The 16,045-nt window shown below is 58.9% G+C and overlaps 1 protein-coding gene across 1 annotated transcript; it reads left to right on the forward strand.

The window, feature by feature from the left end:
* Positions 1-11,934: 11,934 nt before the first annotated feature.
* On the forward strand, positions 11,935-14,290 carry LOC123777923 (carbonyl reductase [NADPH] 2-like). The gene is made up of 8 exons (XM_045774969.2): positions 11,935-12,083; positions 12,594-12,691; positions 12,800-12,954; positions 13,049-13,091; positions 13,163-13,262; positions 13,387-13,451; positions 13,734-13,851; positions 13,962-14,290. The coding sequence occupies exons 1-8, from the start codon at positions 11,990-11,992 to the stop codon at positions 14,063-14,065; spliced, it is 777 nt and encodes a 258-aa protein (XP_045630925.2). The 5' UTR covers positions 11,935-11,989; the 3' UTR covers positions 14,066-14,290.
* Positions 14,291-16,045: the final 1,755 nt, after the last annotated feature.

Below are 16,045 nucleotides of genomic sequence, written 5' to 3' on the forward strand. Positions count from 1 at the left end.
TGTAGGCAGACATCTCTGTGCTTACTGTCTGCACAGTGTGTCTTTCCTTTCCACCCACCCGTGACGATTGTCAGGCGTCTGTAGACAGAGTGTGCTCTTGCTTCTGTACTGGGCGTCCCGATCTCTGCCTCGGACGCGTGTGGTCCGGTCAGGTCTCATGTTGCTGTTGGTCTAGCTGGGTCCAAGTTCCCCAGTTAGCCCTGTTTTCTATTTGTTCTTTCTGCTTTTTGTTCTATTGATCCTTGCCCACGTTCCCTGGGGTGGGGCTGGCAAGCAAGCAGCTTTAATGCTTTACTTCATTTCCTTGTCTGGCTTCTTCGCCGCGTCTAAGAAGTATTTTGTTGGCATGGCATGGTTACCGGTATGCGTCCTGAATTTATCAAAATGGGTTTGGGGTCAATATTAACCACTTGGCAAACGTACTAAGCTTGCAAGAGTAGAATTTCTTTCACCCTCGTTACCCTTTGGGCTGTTGTTTCCTCTGTACTTTTACATACGCCACTTCACAAGGGTGTTGTTAAAATATTTATTTACCTAATAAGGCATCTCTACACCCAATGTGGGGCTCAAACTCACGACCCTGAGCTCAAGAGTCGCTTCCTCCCCCGACTGTCCCGGCCAGGCACCCCTCTTATTTTTATTTTAAAGAGTCAAGTGTTTCTAAAGGAATTTTTGACAAGAAAAATTGTATTGAGTATTTTCCAACGCGTGTATTATTTCCAACATTCTTCCCTCCTTCTGGTAGCTGCAAGGAATCATCTGGAATCATTTCTCTTCAAGCTAAAGAACATCCTTTAGCTTTCTTATATTGCAGGTCTACTGGCGACAGAATCTCTCAGCTTTTGTTGACCTGGAAATGTCATCTCTACACCCAACATGGGGCTCGAACTCACAACCCCGAGATCAAGAGTCACGCTCCACCGACTGAGTCTGCCGGGCGCCCCTCACCTCATTGTTGAGAGATATTTTTGCTGCATCTAGAATTTCTGGATGGACAGATTTTTTTTTTCTTTTAACACTTTGGAGATGTCATTTTGCTGCCTCCTGGCCTCCTGGTTGGCTTACGAAGAGGTGACGTTCACGCTCCCACTTCCCTCTGGGCAATGAATGCTCCTTCTCGGGCCTCTTTCCACGTCCTCCTTTTATCTTTAGTTTAATCAGATTGATAACGATGCACTTTGGTGTCATTCTTTTTACACTTATCCCGCTTGGGGTTCGGTGAGCTCTGGGGTCTGTATGTTGATTACTTTAATCAAAGTTTTGGGAACTTGGGGCGTTAGTTCTTCAGCTCTCTTCTCATTTTCTTCTGCTGGGACGTCAGTTACCCCCATGTTAGGCCATTTATCTGACCCTCCCCTTAGCCAGCGGACCCTTGAGGGTCTATTCATTTTTCTTTCGTGTTTTCTTCTCTTTCTTCGGATTGTATCGTTTCTATTGATCTGCCTTCAAGTTTAAAGACTGTTTTCTGACACCTACGATCTGCTGTTAAACCTACCCAGCGAATTTCTTTTAGTTATTGTGCTTTTAAAGTCACAATTTCCATTTGATTCTTTTTTATAGTTTCTGTTTCTATGATAAAATTTTCTGTTTACTCATCAAAATGTTATTTTCCTTTAATTTTTTTAACACATATATAATAGGTGCTTTAAAGTCTTGTTTAGTAAATCAAGACAATTTTTGTTTTAGTTGGCTGCTTTTTCCTCGAATCTGGGTAATGTTTTCCTGTTTCTTGTCATTCCTAGAAAATTTTCATTGTGTACTGGATATTACAGACGATACGCTATAGACAGTCTGGATTTTGTTATCTTCCTCTGAAGGGTGTTGGATCTTGTCCTGGTAGGCAGCTCAATTACTGACTAATCATTTCGAACTTGTTTAAGTTTGTTTTGTGCTTTATTAGGGCTATCTGCAGAAAACTTCTGGTGTTTCCCCTGCCCTCTAACTTACTGTGACTCAGCCTCCTAACTGTCTCCCCTGTGTGTTTTATTAGGGCTTTTGAGAGAGAAGCGAGAGTGAGCCTACCTCTGGTGGCCCTGACTCATAGAGACTTTCCAGGTCATAGCTGGATGCCCAGCCTTGATGAGCTGTGTCCACTGTGGCTGGGCCAGAGCTCCCAGGTCTCCAGCACTGGGCCATGACTGATGTTCTGTTCTGTCCTGAGCCACTCTTGGGTGATCTCATCCTGCACGTGTTCAGCCAATTCTCAGCCATGGACTAGAAAGGAACCAGGCAGAGACCACACACAGACTTCTGGGCACAGCCTCCTCTTTTCCCTGCAGATTCCAGCCCCTTCAGTTGCCTCAGACCCTGATCTGCCTCGGCCACTTGGCAGGACCACATGTTCTGCTTGGATCCTGGCTTCCTGCCCCTCAGGGGACGTGTTATCCCAGGCAGAGCATCTGTTGGTCTAACCTCAGGGGTTTCTATCCACCAAGGACGGAAGTCTTATGCTGCCTATTACCATTTCCAGAACACAATTACTGGGTATATTTGTCAGGCTCCACAGTTACTCACAATGGGAAGGCTAGTTTGGGAACCGGTGAAAACATCACCACAGGAAGCAAATGTGCATGATTTTTAGTCTATGGGGAGGACAGTGTGTTGTAAATCTCAGTCTGTTTTCACTTGTTCCACTCTGATCCAAGGGCCAAGTTATGATTGCTCCTGAGGAAGCACTAGCTGGTGGAAGGGTCTAGTGCAGTCTAAGAAGACAGAAGTTTATCTAAGCTGGGCCAGCTCCCCAGGGGGTGGTCGGACTCCGCAGACACACCGTAATGCTGGAGGAAGGGACCGTCCTCTCCAGGCACGGAGAGAGGCCAAGGGATGGGAGAACCCAGTGACTTGGCCTATGGACAAGAAACCCCTAGAAAACTCACCCCAGAAAGTTACCCTGGACCCAATAGCTGGGCCCTCAGCTTCCAGACTCAGTGCTTAGGGCCTTGTGCCTGCAGGCTGGGGTCAACTCCCAAAGGGTGCGGCGACAGGCACAGGGAGGCGGCTCGCAGGCAGGAAGCTTGATGCCACCTCCCTAGCTCAGCATCCCTGCCCCCCCACCTAGGCCTAATCCTGGGAGTAGCTGAGTCGGCTTTTCCCAGGGGCATTGCCTTACGCTCACCCACACAGAGCCCTTGTGCCTCAGGCTAGCTCAGGAAAGAGCTTACTAGGCTCTTGGCGAAGCAGACCTGCCGGCAGGCCCTCTCCCTACACTGTATCCCTTCTGCTATCATCCAATAATGTTGGGAGCAGGGGCTTCAGGCCTTTTCCCACCAGAGAAGTTGTCAGCTAGCGGCAGGCTCAGTCCCAAAGACCCAGGAGCTTCCAGGAAGGGGCCGCTGCCCAATAACCCTGATACCCGAGGTCTCCCTGGAATTCTCCAAGCCCCGGCGCCAGGCTGTGAAGCAGTCAGCTTCTGAGACAGAGTGGGGCCAAGGGCCTTCAGGAGATGGTGCAGGCAGGCAGGGGTGGGAGTCCCCGAGCGGGCCAGAACCTCCACCGTGGCTCTGGCCTCCGCGCCCCGCAGGCTCAGCCAGGGCGGGCGGAGCCCCTCCACACACCTCCAGCGTTCTCCCTCTGAGGCTCCGCCCGGCGGCTGCCGCGGGTGAAAAAAAGAATCGACAAGCTGTGGTTTGCGGCTAACACGCCAACCACGGCAGCGTGTCCCACGCGGCCTGATGAAGGCAGCATGCAGGGACTGGCTCCCGGGTCCTCAAAGGAAACTTTGCAGGAGCCCTTTCTCTGTGGTGCCCACGAGCCTACAGACCTGTCCACAGAGGGGGTGTTCAAAGCAGGAAAGGCCTGGCACTGACTCACAGACAACCCAGAGCAAAGCCCTCTCCAAACTGAACTCCTGGGATGGTGCAAGCCCAGGATCCCACTCCCTGCCAGGAGCACAAACACCCGGGGCCGGGGGGGGGGGGGCCTGACCTGGAGTGTCTCATGTGATTTTATTTGTCAGGGAGAGAGAGAGAGAGTACACAAGCAGGGGGAGCAGCAGGCAGAGGGAGAAGCAGGCTCCCCCACTGAGCAGGGATCCCAATGCGGGGACTCGACCCCAGGACCCCGGGATCATGACCTGAGCCAAAGGCAGACGCTTCACCGACTGAGCCACCCAGGCATCCCAATAAATAAATAAAATCTTTAAAAAAATAAATAAGATAATGCACCGTTCATTCATTCATTCCTTCATTCATTCCTCACTCCACAGACACATTGGAGGCGCACTCTGCCCAGTGCCGGGGGAACAGAGGCGGACAGCACAGCACACCTGCCCTCCTGGGGTTCAGGCTGTCAGGAGTCACGGAGCAGATGCCGTGGGGGTGGGAGCCGGGCCATGAGAGTGCAGGTGACCTGGCCTTGGGGACAGGCAGATCCTCGTCCCCTCCACCAGTGGGACCTTGTGGGCAACAGGTGGCCAGTGGAGCATGAGGAAAGGTCTGGAACCAGTGCAGGCTCTGGGCTCTGGGTGGTGACAGGGCCATGGCTCTGGGTCGCACAGCAGGCAGGTGCCACTCAGAGAGAAGCCACTTGCTCAGCCTGAACGGCACAAGGGGCGGCCCCCCTCCACACCTCTTGTGGCACGGAAGTGCCGTTGCTTGGGAGACGGGCTTGGTCTCCAGGCCCCGTGCCCACGTGCACCCCCTCCCTGCCTGGCCAACTTCCGCAGGTGCACAGAATACACTTGTGGGACCGCACCTGTCAGCACCTCCCAGTCACAGAATGTTCTAGGTGGCGTCGAGCCTTCCCAACTGAGAAACTGTCTAGCCCAGGCAGTGGGGTGGGATCTGGCTTGAGGGGGGGCCCTCCTTCCCAGGCCTTTCGGGTGCCCAGGCCTCCCTGAGGCCCCCATGCCCTTCCTGAGTGCAGCCTGGAGCCCAGCCTTTTCTGGAGGGTGCCCAGGGTCTGGCCGTTTGGTGGGGAGCCTCCTCCCCTCAGAGCCCACCTGGCCCTGGCCCCAGCCAGCCCTGACTTAGCTCCATTCCACCCTGCTCAAGTGTCCTCTTTGGGGCCTGGCCCTGGCCAGTTCCAGTTTCGGGCAGGCCTGCACAAGGGTGCTCTCCTTGCCCTGAGAAACAGGAAAAGCAAATGAAACCTCCCTCTCTCTTAAGGAGAAAACCTGAGAAGTTAGCTTGGAGGCTTGGGAAGGACCTTTGTTCAGGTGCAGCCCAGGCCTTTCCGGGCAGGCCCTGGGCACCCGAGGCCTCCCCACCCCCACCCCCTCACACCACCTGCTGTGCCCTTGAAGCTGGAGTCCTTCTCCCAGGCCCTCGGCGCCCTGACCACACTGTCCTCCCTGCCCTGCTGCTCCAACGGCCGATCCCCGTGGCCAGAAGTGTGTGCTCGTTGGCCCGTGGGCATGTGCACATGCGTGCCGGGGCTGCCCTCCCCACGCGGCCCCCAGGCTGTGTGCAATGGGCCATCAGTGAGGCAGGCCCTGGGGGCACCTCTGGGCTGGACACAAGGAGCTCCGTTCACATGGGTTTCCTGGGGAAGGAGCTGGTGAGATCAGCTTTTTCTCAAGGAGTTTTTCTATAAGTGAGAGCAAAGACACGAGTGGCAGCCAGTGGGGCCAGGTGGGGGGTTTCTGGTTTTTTGGTTTTTTTAAAGATTTTATTCATTCATTTGACAGAGACAGAGAGAGCACAAGCAGAGGGAGCAGGAGAGGAGAAGCAGGCTCCCCGCTGAGCAGGGACCTGATGCAGGGCTCCATCCCAGGACCCTGGGGTCAGGACCCGAATGGAAGGCAGACGCTTCACCAACTGAGCCACCCAGGTGTCCCTGGTTTGCTTTTAAGAAGAGACAATGGCAAGCTCCTGGAGCAGCAGGGAGAGGCTGCTGGGGAGGCTCTGGTGACACCAGGAGGGACGGGTCACTCGTGAAGGGGGGGGGGGGTCTTCAAGGGGCACAGGGCTGGGAGCAGACAGCGAGGGGCTGTGTGATGCAGGCGATTAGCTAAGAGAGAGGAGGGCCGGCGTGGAGGGTTTCCAGAGAGAACAGAAGGTGAGAAGGACTGGGAACCGTGGGCGGTCACTGGCGAGCTCAGAGAGGCCGGGCGGTTTGTGGGAGCGGGTGATGACCACATGTGTGTGCTGTCTGGTCCACAGCAGCTGGGGGGACCAGGTGTGGTGGAGAGCATTCAGCTGCTCCCTGACGGGCCCCGTGGCTCTGAGTGCAGGTGGGACTGGGAGACTCGCCCCGGCCATGGCTGCGGGGGGGAGGGATGCACGTCACTTCCAGGCTGCGGGCTCCAAGAGCTGGTGCAGGCCGTGAGAGCTGCCCCTGGCAAAGCGCAAGTTCCGGATGGTGCAGCTACACAGCGGTGGGGCCTGCACCTGCCTGAGTCCCTGCGCAGCGGCCCCGAGCCATAGTGGGAGTGGGGGAGGTGTCCTTGCGTCCAGCCCCCGAGATTACGGGGCTTGTGAGAGCTTAGCCATGGGCAGCCCCGGGGAGCAGCCCCAGGAGACTGCCCTCATCTCAGACAGTAGTGGCAAGTTCGGGGTCCCCAGGGCCACCCTCCCCACAGACCAGCTGGCTACAAATTCAGGGGACCTCACAGACACCCTCAGTTTCCATAAGTCGCTAGAATGATCCACAGAAGTCAAGAAGGTGCTGTTCTTAGGATTACAGTTTTCTTACAGCAAATGGATATGGAAAATCACCAAAGGGAGAGACAGAGGATGGCACCCAGGAGGGGCCAACCTTCCCACTGCCCCCTGGAGTCCCGATCTGTGACAACAGGCGTGAAATATTGCCAACCAGGGAGGCTTGCCGGAGCCTTGGTTGTCCAGGGGCTTGGGGAGCTCCATCGCCTACCGCCTGTGTGGCTGCACGACCTTTAGACTCCAGGCCTCCCCAGAGGTCAGGCCCAATACAACGCATCCCGAAGCCCCCAGCATAAATCACCCCGAGACTACCCCGTGGCCGAGGCCCCCAGGCAAACCGAGACGTGCCTGTCAGGTGGGACATGGCAGGAGCCTGGCGATCCCATCCCAGGAGCGGAGACAAGGGCCAGAGCCCTCTGTAGGTAATTCTCCACCACACACAGCGTAAGAGGGCTGTGGCTTTGCCGAGCAAGCTAGTGCAATGCAGGTGAGCCTCGGGCGGGGGCTCCCTGCGCTGGCGGCCCTGCCACAGCCTGGGTCACACCCTTCTTGTGCCTGTTTCATTGCCCCTTTCCCTGGTGGGTCCACCCCACGCATCCCAAGCCCAGAGCGCAAGCCGGCCTGTGGGGCTTCCGCGTGTTGTTCAGTGAGGAGCAGATGACCTTCCTTTTGGAGATGAGCCCATGTCAGGGCCCTGGCGCTCGGCGACTCTTTGCCCCACAGCGCTGATCTGGGCATGCAGACCCCTTCACGTGCTGCCCGGGGCTGCAAGCACCTCACCCTCCTGCCTCGGAGCCGTATCCCTGGGAAGGCAGCCTCCACGGCCTGCTGGAGCAGAGCGCAGAGGGCAGCCCCGGGAGGGCTGATCTGGGAGACTGAAGACCCCGGAATCTCAGGGGTAGAAAATAGTCAGTAATGTAGACGTCAGGGCACGTGAGGGCGTGTGCATGTGCACGTCTGTGTGTACACGTGTGCACACGCGTGTGTGTGCATGTGTGCGCACGCGAGCGTGGTGTGCCTGCGGGGGCATCTGGGGGGCATGCATGAGGCTGCGGGAGGCCTTCCGGCTGCCCTGTCCCTCTGCCCGGGCTCTGTCTCTTGCCTGCGGGGCCTGCGGGTCCCAGGCTCCGAGAGACTCAGGCAGCAGCTGGGACCCCACAGCAGGCTGGACCCCGAGTCTGGCTGCTGCCTGCTCTGCTGGCCACGGTGGGCTGTATGTGCATCCCGCGCCCCCCGCAGCAGTGCCAGGGCTCCTCGGCAGGGGTGCGGCGGTGCAGCGAGGGGTGCCGGCTGCTTCTCTCGGCGCTGGAGACACAGGGGAAGGGACGTCCCAGCCCAGGGCCTGCATAAGGGACCTGAGTATCCGTGGCCGTCTAGAAGAAGCGCTGACCCTCTGCAGACGCTCACTCAGTCTCACCCCGAATGACCAAATGACTGTGCGAACGACCCTGCAGGCCCCAGGGACGCTCGTGAAAGCGGCTGCACCACCCACTGAAGCTCGGTCCTGGAGCTCCGTGCGGGCGGGACAGGGTGACGCGCGCCCGGCTCCACGAAGGGTCCCAGGAGCCCAGCGGCTCTTTTCCGGGAGAGCCCTGAGCAGTCTCCCGGAGCGGGCCGTGAAGCTGCTGCGGGTCCTCCTGCGGCGGGCGGGGCCCCCTAAGCACTTGCCCCGCAGCCTGGGGCCCGGACACAAGGACGCCCTGCAAACCACCTGGAAATGCCAGGCTCCGTGGCTTGCTGGGCAGGAGGGCACCCAGGGCGCAGGGGGGTTGGAATGGTCCCGTGAGCCCCGCTCTCCCAGCCGGGAGAGCCCAGGGGTGCACTGCTCAGCACCCCTTTTGAGAAATAACTTCAGGACGGGCTCTTCTCTGCAGCCAGAGCGTTTGGTGGGGACGGCTGCCTCTGAGCTGGGCTTCCTGAGCTCAGTGGAGGAACCCAGTCCCAAAGATGGCTTGGTGGTGATTGCCACACGTGGCAGTAGTCAGAAGGCGGGCAGGCAGAGCTCTTCCTCCCGCGGGCGAGAAGCCTGGGCCAGCCGTGCAAGGCAGTGTGCCGTGGTGTAAGGGGAACGGTAGTGGTGACCATGAGACCAGGAGCTGTCGTCAGCTCCTCGTTACTGGGGCACGTCTGTGTGCATGCTGGCCCATTCTGTCCTCTCTGCCCGTTCCCACCCCGCCTGCCGTAAGCCGAGCCGGTAGGGGCTAAGTTTCTGGTGTGGTTCCAGCCTGTCTAGGCGAGCACGTGTCTGTTGTGGGCTGTTGGCTGAATGATGTTAGATTTTGTTACTGGCTTTACTTGGAGGTTAAGTCAAACGCACTGTGGTGGGTGCACTGGGTGGACCCTAGCCACCCGGTTTTGCCCCTGGGGTTCAGAGGACAGATATGAAGGGGAAGGACAATGCTGTGCTTGAGGTGGTCAAAGCTCTCACCCCTCGATCAGAGCTAACATCACCGGCAGTGAGACGGGTCCGCGTGGCACCAGCTGACCGCGTGCTGTGAGACGCGGTGCCCTTCTCTGGAGCCCCTGACGGAGACACGAGCACCTAACCACGAGAGAACACTGCGCAAGGCCCAGCTGACGGACTTTCTGCAAAAGAACTGGCCTCTAGTCTCTGGAAATGCCAAGGTCATAAAGGTCAAGGAAAGACTGAGGAGTGTTCTGGAGTGAGGGAGGTGAGCCTGGACTGGACCCTTTCACCACACAGAACTGACACGGGGAGTTTCAGGCAAGAGGAGTGAGTTCCAGGGATGCCCTGAGGTGTAGACAGTCCTCCCAGAACGCTGTGGGGGCAGGGTCTCCGGCCACATGCGCTGCCTGCAAACACAGAGCGACGGGACGCCAGGGACCCGGGAGGTGATGCATGCGTTTATGACCTTCGCTGTAGGGGTGGTTCCCCCGGGGTTTGCCTACGCCCCAACTCCTCCGGTCGTCTACACTGAACCTGTGCAGTTCAGTGTTGCTAAAAAGAAAACCACGGGCCCAGGGACACCTGGGCAGCTCAGTCAGTGAAACGGCTTCCTTCAACCCAGGTCATGATCCCATGGTCTTGGGTTCGAGCCCCACATCGGGCTCCCTGCTCAGCGAGGAGTCTGCTTCTCTCTCTGCCTGCCTCTCCCCCTGCTTCTGCTCTCTCTGTGATGAATAAATAAATAAAATCTTAAAAAAAAAAAAAGAGGGGCGTCTGGGTGGCGCAGTCGTTAAGCGTCTGCCTTTGGCTCAGGGCGTGATCCCGGCGTTACGGGATCGAGCCCCACATCAGGCTCCTCCGCTATGAGCCTGCTTCTTCCTCTCCCACTCCCCCTGCTTGTGTTCCCTCTCTCGCTGGCTGTCTCTGTCTCTGTCAAATAAATAAATAAAATCTTGAAAGAAAGAAAGAAAGAAAGAAAGAAAGAAAGAAAGAAAGAAAGAAAGAAAGAAAGAAGAAAGAAAGAAAAGAAAACGAAAACCACGGACCCAAACAGTAGTCACTCATGTCAGGGACCCTTGAACCAGTCAACCTGGGAATGTCCGGTCAGCACTCCGAAGTGTCTGCTCCCCTTGGGAGAACCACCTTGCCTGACGTGAGGCATCCTTTGCTAATAATTTCCTTCTTCCCTGTCCCTCTCTTCCTTTAAAAACCTCTCCTCTTCTGCTGCTCAGTGGAGTTCCTCTCTACTCGCTAGATGGGAAGATGCCTAATCCACAAATTGAGAAAGCCAATTAGATCTTTAAAATTTCCTCAGGTGAATTTTTGTTGACCGTGTATGTCAATTATACCTCAATGAAGCTGTTCTTTTTTTTTTTTTTAAGATTTTATTTATTTATTTGACAGAGATAGAGACAGCCAGCGAGAGAGGGAACACAAGCAGGGGGAGTGGGAGAGGAAGCAGCAGGCTCATAGCGGAGGAGCCTGAAGTGGGGCTCGATCCCAGAACGCCGGGATCACGCCCTGAGCCGAAGGCAGACGCTTAACCGCTGTGCCACCCAGGCGCCCCGAAGCTGTTCTTTTTGAAAAGAACATCCCTGGGATAATTTATGAGACCGGAACGGAGCCGAGGACGCATGGTGGGGACACGTGGTATTAGTCTCCTGGCGTGCGTGCGTGCCTGTGCGTGCTCGCGCCTGTGTAGGATAAAGTCTGTGTTGGAAGGAAGCAGACATGAAGCTACTTGGGGGTGATGGGGTGCTAGTTTTACTCTGAAATGGCTCAGGGGGAGACAAGTTTGCAGCATCCTTGCAATTCTGAATTATTTCAAAATAAAAATTATCTGTAGCATTTGAACTGTGTCAGGAATGTGGTAGTGGCCTTGGAGGGGTGGGGCACATGGTGGGGGGTTTGATTTGGAAGCAGGGGCTCTTTGTGACATGTGGGTCTGTGGGAGAACACTCCCCAAAGGGCCTTCTGCAAGGCCGAAACGGCGGGCGGGGCTGGGGGCTGTCCTCCAGACCAGGTGGAAGCCAGCTCCCAAGGCTCTGGGACGGCTGGGGGCAGGTGCACTCCATCCTGGGGATCTCGGACGAGACCTGCGGGTCCCATTGTAGACGACGAGGGCTCAGCCCTACGCCGCACAACCGTGCTTCCCAGGCATGGCTCCAACACGCGCTTTGGGGGCCTTGCTGTGCACAGGACTGACTGTTCCACCCCCACAGCCGGCAACCTGAGTCCCTCTTGGGAGTGGATTTCAAAATGTGTCTGGGAAGAAAGCCAGGATTTCATGTGCTATGTCATGCCCAGGGCAAGGATTTCCTCCATTTTACTCCCTGGTGATTCAGAAGGTCAAGGACGTGCCCAGAGGGCAAGCCCACCTGGGCCTCCGGGAGTTGAGGAGGTCTCCGAGAGGCAGGATGCGCTCCAGGACAGGAGCCTCTCTTCCTGGGACCGCACCTGGGGTCCGGCCAGGCCAGAGTGAGGAGGGAGAGGCGGCAAGGGCTCACCTGCGTGTCAGGGTCCCACCTGGAGGGCCTGGAGGAGGGTCATGTGCCCTGCCCTGAACTCCGGACCTCTGGACAGTGGCTTTGGTCCTGCGAGACCTGTGACACAGGACCGGACGGCACTCAGGACTTGGACTTATCCCCAGAAGTGGAATCACCATCAGAATCCACAGGGATCAAGGGCACGATACCAGCCTCAAGCCCAGTGTGCCTTTGCTATCATGCCGGGGTCAGCTCCAGGCCATCTGTCCCCAGCAGCCAAAGAGGGGCATGCCCCCAGTCCAGGGTTTACTTCTATTTCCTTTTCCAAACTCAGGGTGGAGCTTTTGGCCAGCACCTTTGGATTGTGGGTGGGGAGAGCGGCAGATCCCTGTGAACAAGGAAACAGAAGCTGTGTGACGCCCCGCCCCTGCCCTGTGCCCCCAGCCTCCCTGCCTCGACACCCCCAGAACGGCCCGCCCCAGGCCTTTAAAACCTCCATGCCCTCCTCTCCCGCTGGACAGAGGCACAGAGTCAGCACCATGCAGCTGAATTTCAGCAGCCTGCAGGCCCTGGTGACAGGGGCAGGGAAAGGTGGGTGTGAGCAGGGCAGGTGAGGGTGCAGGAGGAGCCAGGTAGACAGTAAGGTGGGTCCCGAAGCCTCACAGGCCTGTGTTGGGGTCTGGGTCCCTCCATGCCCGTCACAGACCAGCCCGCCAGCAATTATCCCCTTACCACACCTCCGACAACCCCTGGACCTGAGCGCAGCCTGATGTTACCACCCAGCAGGCTGCCCTGGGACAGGACACTGGCCACTCCCTGGTCAGTGCAAGACCCCTGCCCCTAGATGGTGGCCCTCAGGCTCAGAGATGCAGCTAGGGCCTCTTCCCTGGGCCCAGTGGGAAGGAACTCCTCTCTGGGGCCTCCCTTGGCCAGACCCTGGCTGGCCGAGCCTCTGACTCAGACCACCAGTTACCCCTTGGTGTCCATTCTCTGCCCAGCACCCTCTCACTGCCCTTTCCCAAATGGAGGGGGCTGCAGCCTCAGTCCTCAGCCTTGACCCAGATGTGCTGGGCCATCTGCTCACCTGGTGCACCCCTGCAGGGATCGGGAGGGACACTGTGAAGGCCCTGCATGCTCTGGGAGCCAAAGTGATAGCCGTGAGCCGCACCAACACTGACCTGGTCAGCCTCTCCAAGGAGGTAAGGCATGCAGCCCCGCCGTGGCCCAAGCCTGCCCCCCACACCCTCTGGTGCCTCATGAGCCTGCAGGGACTACCTCCTTGATCACTGACCAATGCCTCTCCACAGTGCCCCGGGATAGAGACCGTGTGTGTGGACCTGGGTGACTGGGAGGCCACGGAGCGGGCCCTGGGCAACGTGGGCCCTGTGGACCTGCTGGTGAACAACGCTGCTGTGGCGATAAAGCAGCCCTTCCTGGAGGTCACCAAAGAGGCCTTGGACAGGTGGGGAGTGGGAGAGCAGGTGGACTGGGGAGGGGTGGCTGAGGACCTGGGGCAGATGTGGCCTTGGACCATCTGACTGTCTACCCTCCCCCAGGACCCTCAGTGTGAACCTGCGCTCCGTGTTCCAAGTATCCCAGGTGAGCCAGTGGGAGGGCAAGGCCCAGGTGGGAGTGCCACGGGGTCACGCTGCCCCTCTCTTGGCTTCTAGATCGTGGCCCGGGGGCTGATCCAGCGAGGAGTGCCTGGCTCCATTGTCAACGTCTCCAGCGTGGTGGCCCATGTCTCCTTTCCCAACCTAGCTGTCTACAGTGAGTCCCTCTGCCCAGCCTGTACCCCCCATTCCATGCGGGAGATGCTGGGCTCCTGGGCTTAGCCTCTGTGCAAAGGAGGCTGAATCCCTACGGGATCCTCAGTGCTGTCTGCCCTCCACAGGCTCCACCAAGGGCGCAATGACCACACTCACCAAAGTCATGGCCGCAGAGCTGGGACCATACAAGGTGGGCATGGGAAGGGGCCCCTGGGGAACAGGGGTGGGGGGGTCACAGAAGGGGGATGCAGGCACAAGGTAGGAGCTGTGGAGCAGGGCTTGGGGCTGGCAACGATAACGGGCAGCAGAGGGTATGGGACAGGCCTGAGGACTACCCCAGGCTCTGGGCAGTGGGGTCAGCCACGGACTGAACACGGACAGCAAATTCCGCAGGTGTTGGGGGGAGGTGCTTAGAGGCTGTGGGGGCGGGGCTCATCTACCTGCTGAGGCCAACTTCGGCCCCGCGCCCTAGATCCGCGTAAACTCCGTGAACCCCACGGTGGTGCCGACGGCCATGAGCCAGAGAGTCTTGACGGACCCCGAGTTCACCCGGAAGCTGAAGGAGCGGCACCCGCTGCAGAAGTTTGCAGGTCAGAGGGGCTGCCGGGAGCGGCGGGAGCGACCTGGGCGGCCCGGGTGGCCGGGGCGCGCCGCGCTGACCACGCCTTCCCGCTCGCCTGACCCTCGCCGCTCCCCGCAGAGGTGGAGGACGTGGTCAACAGTATCCTCTTCCTGCTCAGCGACCGCAGCGCCTCCATCAGCGGCTCGGGCATCCTCGTGGACGCCGGGTACCTGGCCTCCTAGAGCGCCCGGCGCGGGGGAGCCGGGGGGGCGGTGCTCGGCCCACCAGGCCCCGCCCCACGCCCGGGCTCCGCCCCACGCCCGACCACGCCTTCACCCTGCCGGCCCCACCAGCCCCTCTCCCCTCCAGACCCGGTATCTGGCCACCCGCCCCTGTCGCCCCCGCCCGGTGTGTCCTCCGCTGTGCTGGTTGAATTTGCCAAAATAAATGGAAGCCATTCTCCTGGATCCAACGCGTGCCAGGATTTTGGAGGAGCAGCCGCGAAGCTGGGGAGGGGAGGACCAGGGGTGGGGGGCGCACATTTCACTTTCCATGAAGTGAGGGGACGGATCCTAGGGCCAGCCGGATTCCACCGCCGACCCGGGCCTGTGGCTGGAGGGCTGCGACTTGTTTACACAGAAGACAGCCTTGTTGTCCAGCCCCTCCCCTAAACAGCCAGTCAGCCCTGGGCGAGGCCAGAGGCCGGAGGGCGGCCTACAGCCACCTTCCCTCCCCTGGAGGCGCTGGCCCCGCCGCCCAGCCCCATCGCGCAGCTGCGGCCACCCCCGGTCCGAGAGGTTACGGGGTCTGGCATCTGGACTAGACGTCGGCCATCCCTTGGGAAGATGGGAGGGAGCGCTCAGCCCGGCTGTTCGGGAGGGGGTGCTGAACCAGTCGAGTTTATCCAGCCCAAGGGAATCCAGCTCCACCTCCAGGAACACCTCCCTTCGAAAGACCGCTCCCGGGAAGGCGGCCCGAGCTGGGAAGGGGTCCACAGCGGCTGCCCTGCCTTGTGTCCCTGGCCCGAGTCCAGGCACAGGAGCTCTACAGGGCACCGGGGCGTGATGAGGCCGGAGGTGGTCACTCAGCTAGACTGGAAAAGTCTCCAACCCTGAGCAAGGACGCAGGAGATGAGGGGCTGGGGTGGGGTCCTGCAGGCAGTGGTCCCGCTGGGGGGGGGGGGTGCGGAGAGCACAGGGTGGGGGTGGGGACAGCTTAGAGCATTTCCGGCCAGCCTGCAGGGCCTCCCACAGCAAGGTTTGTGCCAGAGCTGGCCCACTGGGATCCCGGGAGAGGTTAGAGGATTTGGACACAAAGGAAAGCCACAGCAGGGATCTAAGCAGATGTGCTTGAATTCAGGAAGGGCTTTAAGGTGGGGGCTGCTCTTTCCTCGGCTTCCGGCAGGGTTTGCGGGGCTGAGAGGGGATGAGCACGGCGGGGCCAGGCTGGGCGGGAGGACTCAACTTGGCTATTCTCCAGGGGCTTCTCAGATATGGGCCTTATGCTGTCCTGGCTGCCCTCTCCTCCAGCCTGTCCATTCCTCGGGGCCCAAAGTCCCAGTGACAGAGGCCCCGCTCTTGGCCATAGAAGGCCCTCCAGGCAGCTCTAGGCTTTCTCGCCAGCTCTTACGGGGAGGCAGTGCACACATACGTATCTCCCACATATATCTGTAAATGACCCTAAAGCCTCAGGAAGCAATGCTTGCCCTCGCTGGCCCCTGTGCACCTCGGTGACCCCAATCCTACCTGTTCTTATCCTACCCAAGTTTTGTAAAGTGCTGGTGGGCTCGAGTGGGCGGGCCTGGATAACATCGGGGTTCAGCCCCCTCGAGGCTGAAGCGGAACCTCGTTGGCATTGGCTTCTTGGGGCTTATTTAGTTGTCCAAACTCCCCCTCGGGGCACTCCCGGGGAGCCCGCCTGAGCCACTCCCAGGTCGGGGCGGGGGGGAGGCATGCGGTCCTCGCACCAAACTTCGCTTCTCAGAAACTAGACACGTAACGTCAGCGCTGCGTTCTCCGTTTCACTGGTCATTCTGGCACTAACCACCGCATCTGTGCTTTGGGGAAAACAGGGAAAAAACGCTCGCGGAGGCTGCTAACCCGATTTCACGCCCCGTTGACCCGCCGCCCCCACCGCCCCCACCGCCCCCACCGCCCCCACCGCCCCCACGCCCTTAGGCCAGTCTCCCCACTAAGGGAGGGGCTGTTTTAATGTCCCCGCCC

This window comes from Ursus americanus, chromosome 23 (genome assembly GCF_024610735.1).
Source record: "Ursus americanus isolate L20-20 chromosome 23, mUrsAme1.1.p, whole genome shotgun sequence".
In the NCBI taxonomy this organism is placed as follows: Eukaryota; Metazoa; Chordata; class Mammalia; order Carnivora; family Ursidae; genus Ursus; species Ursus americanus.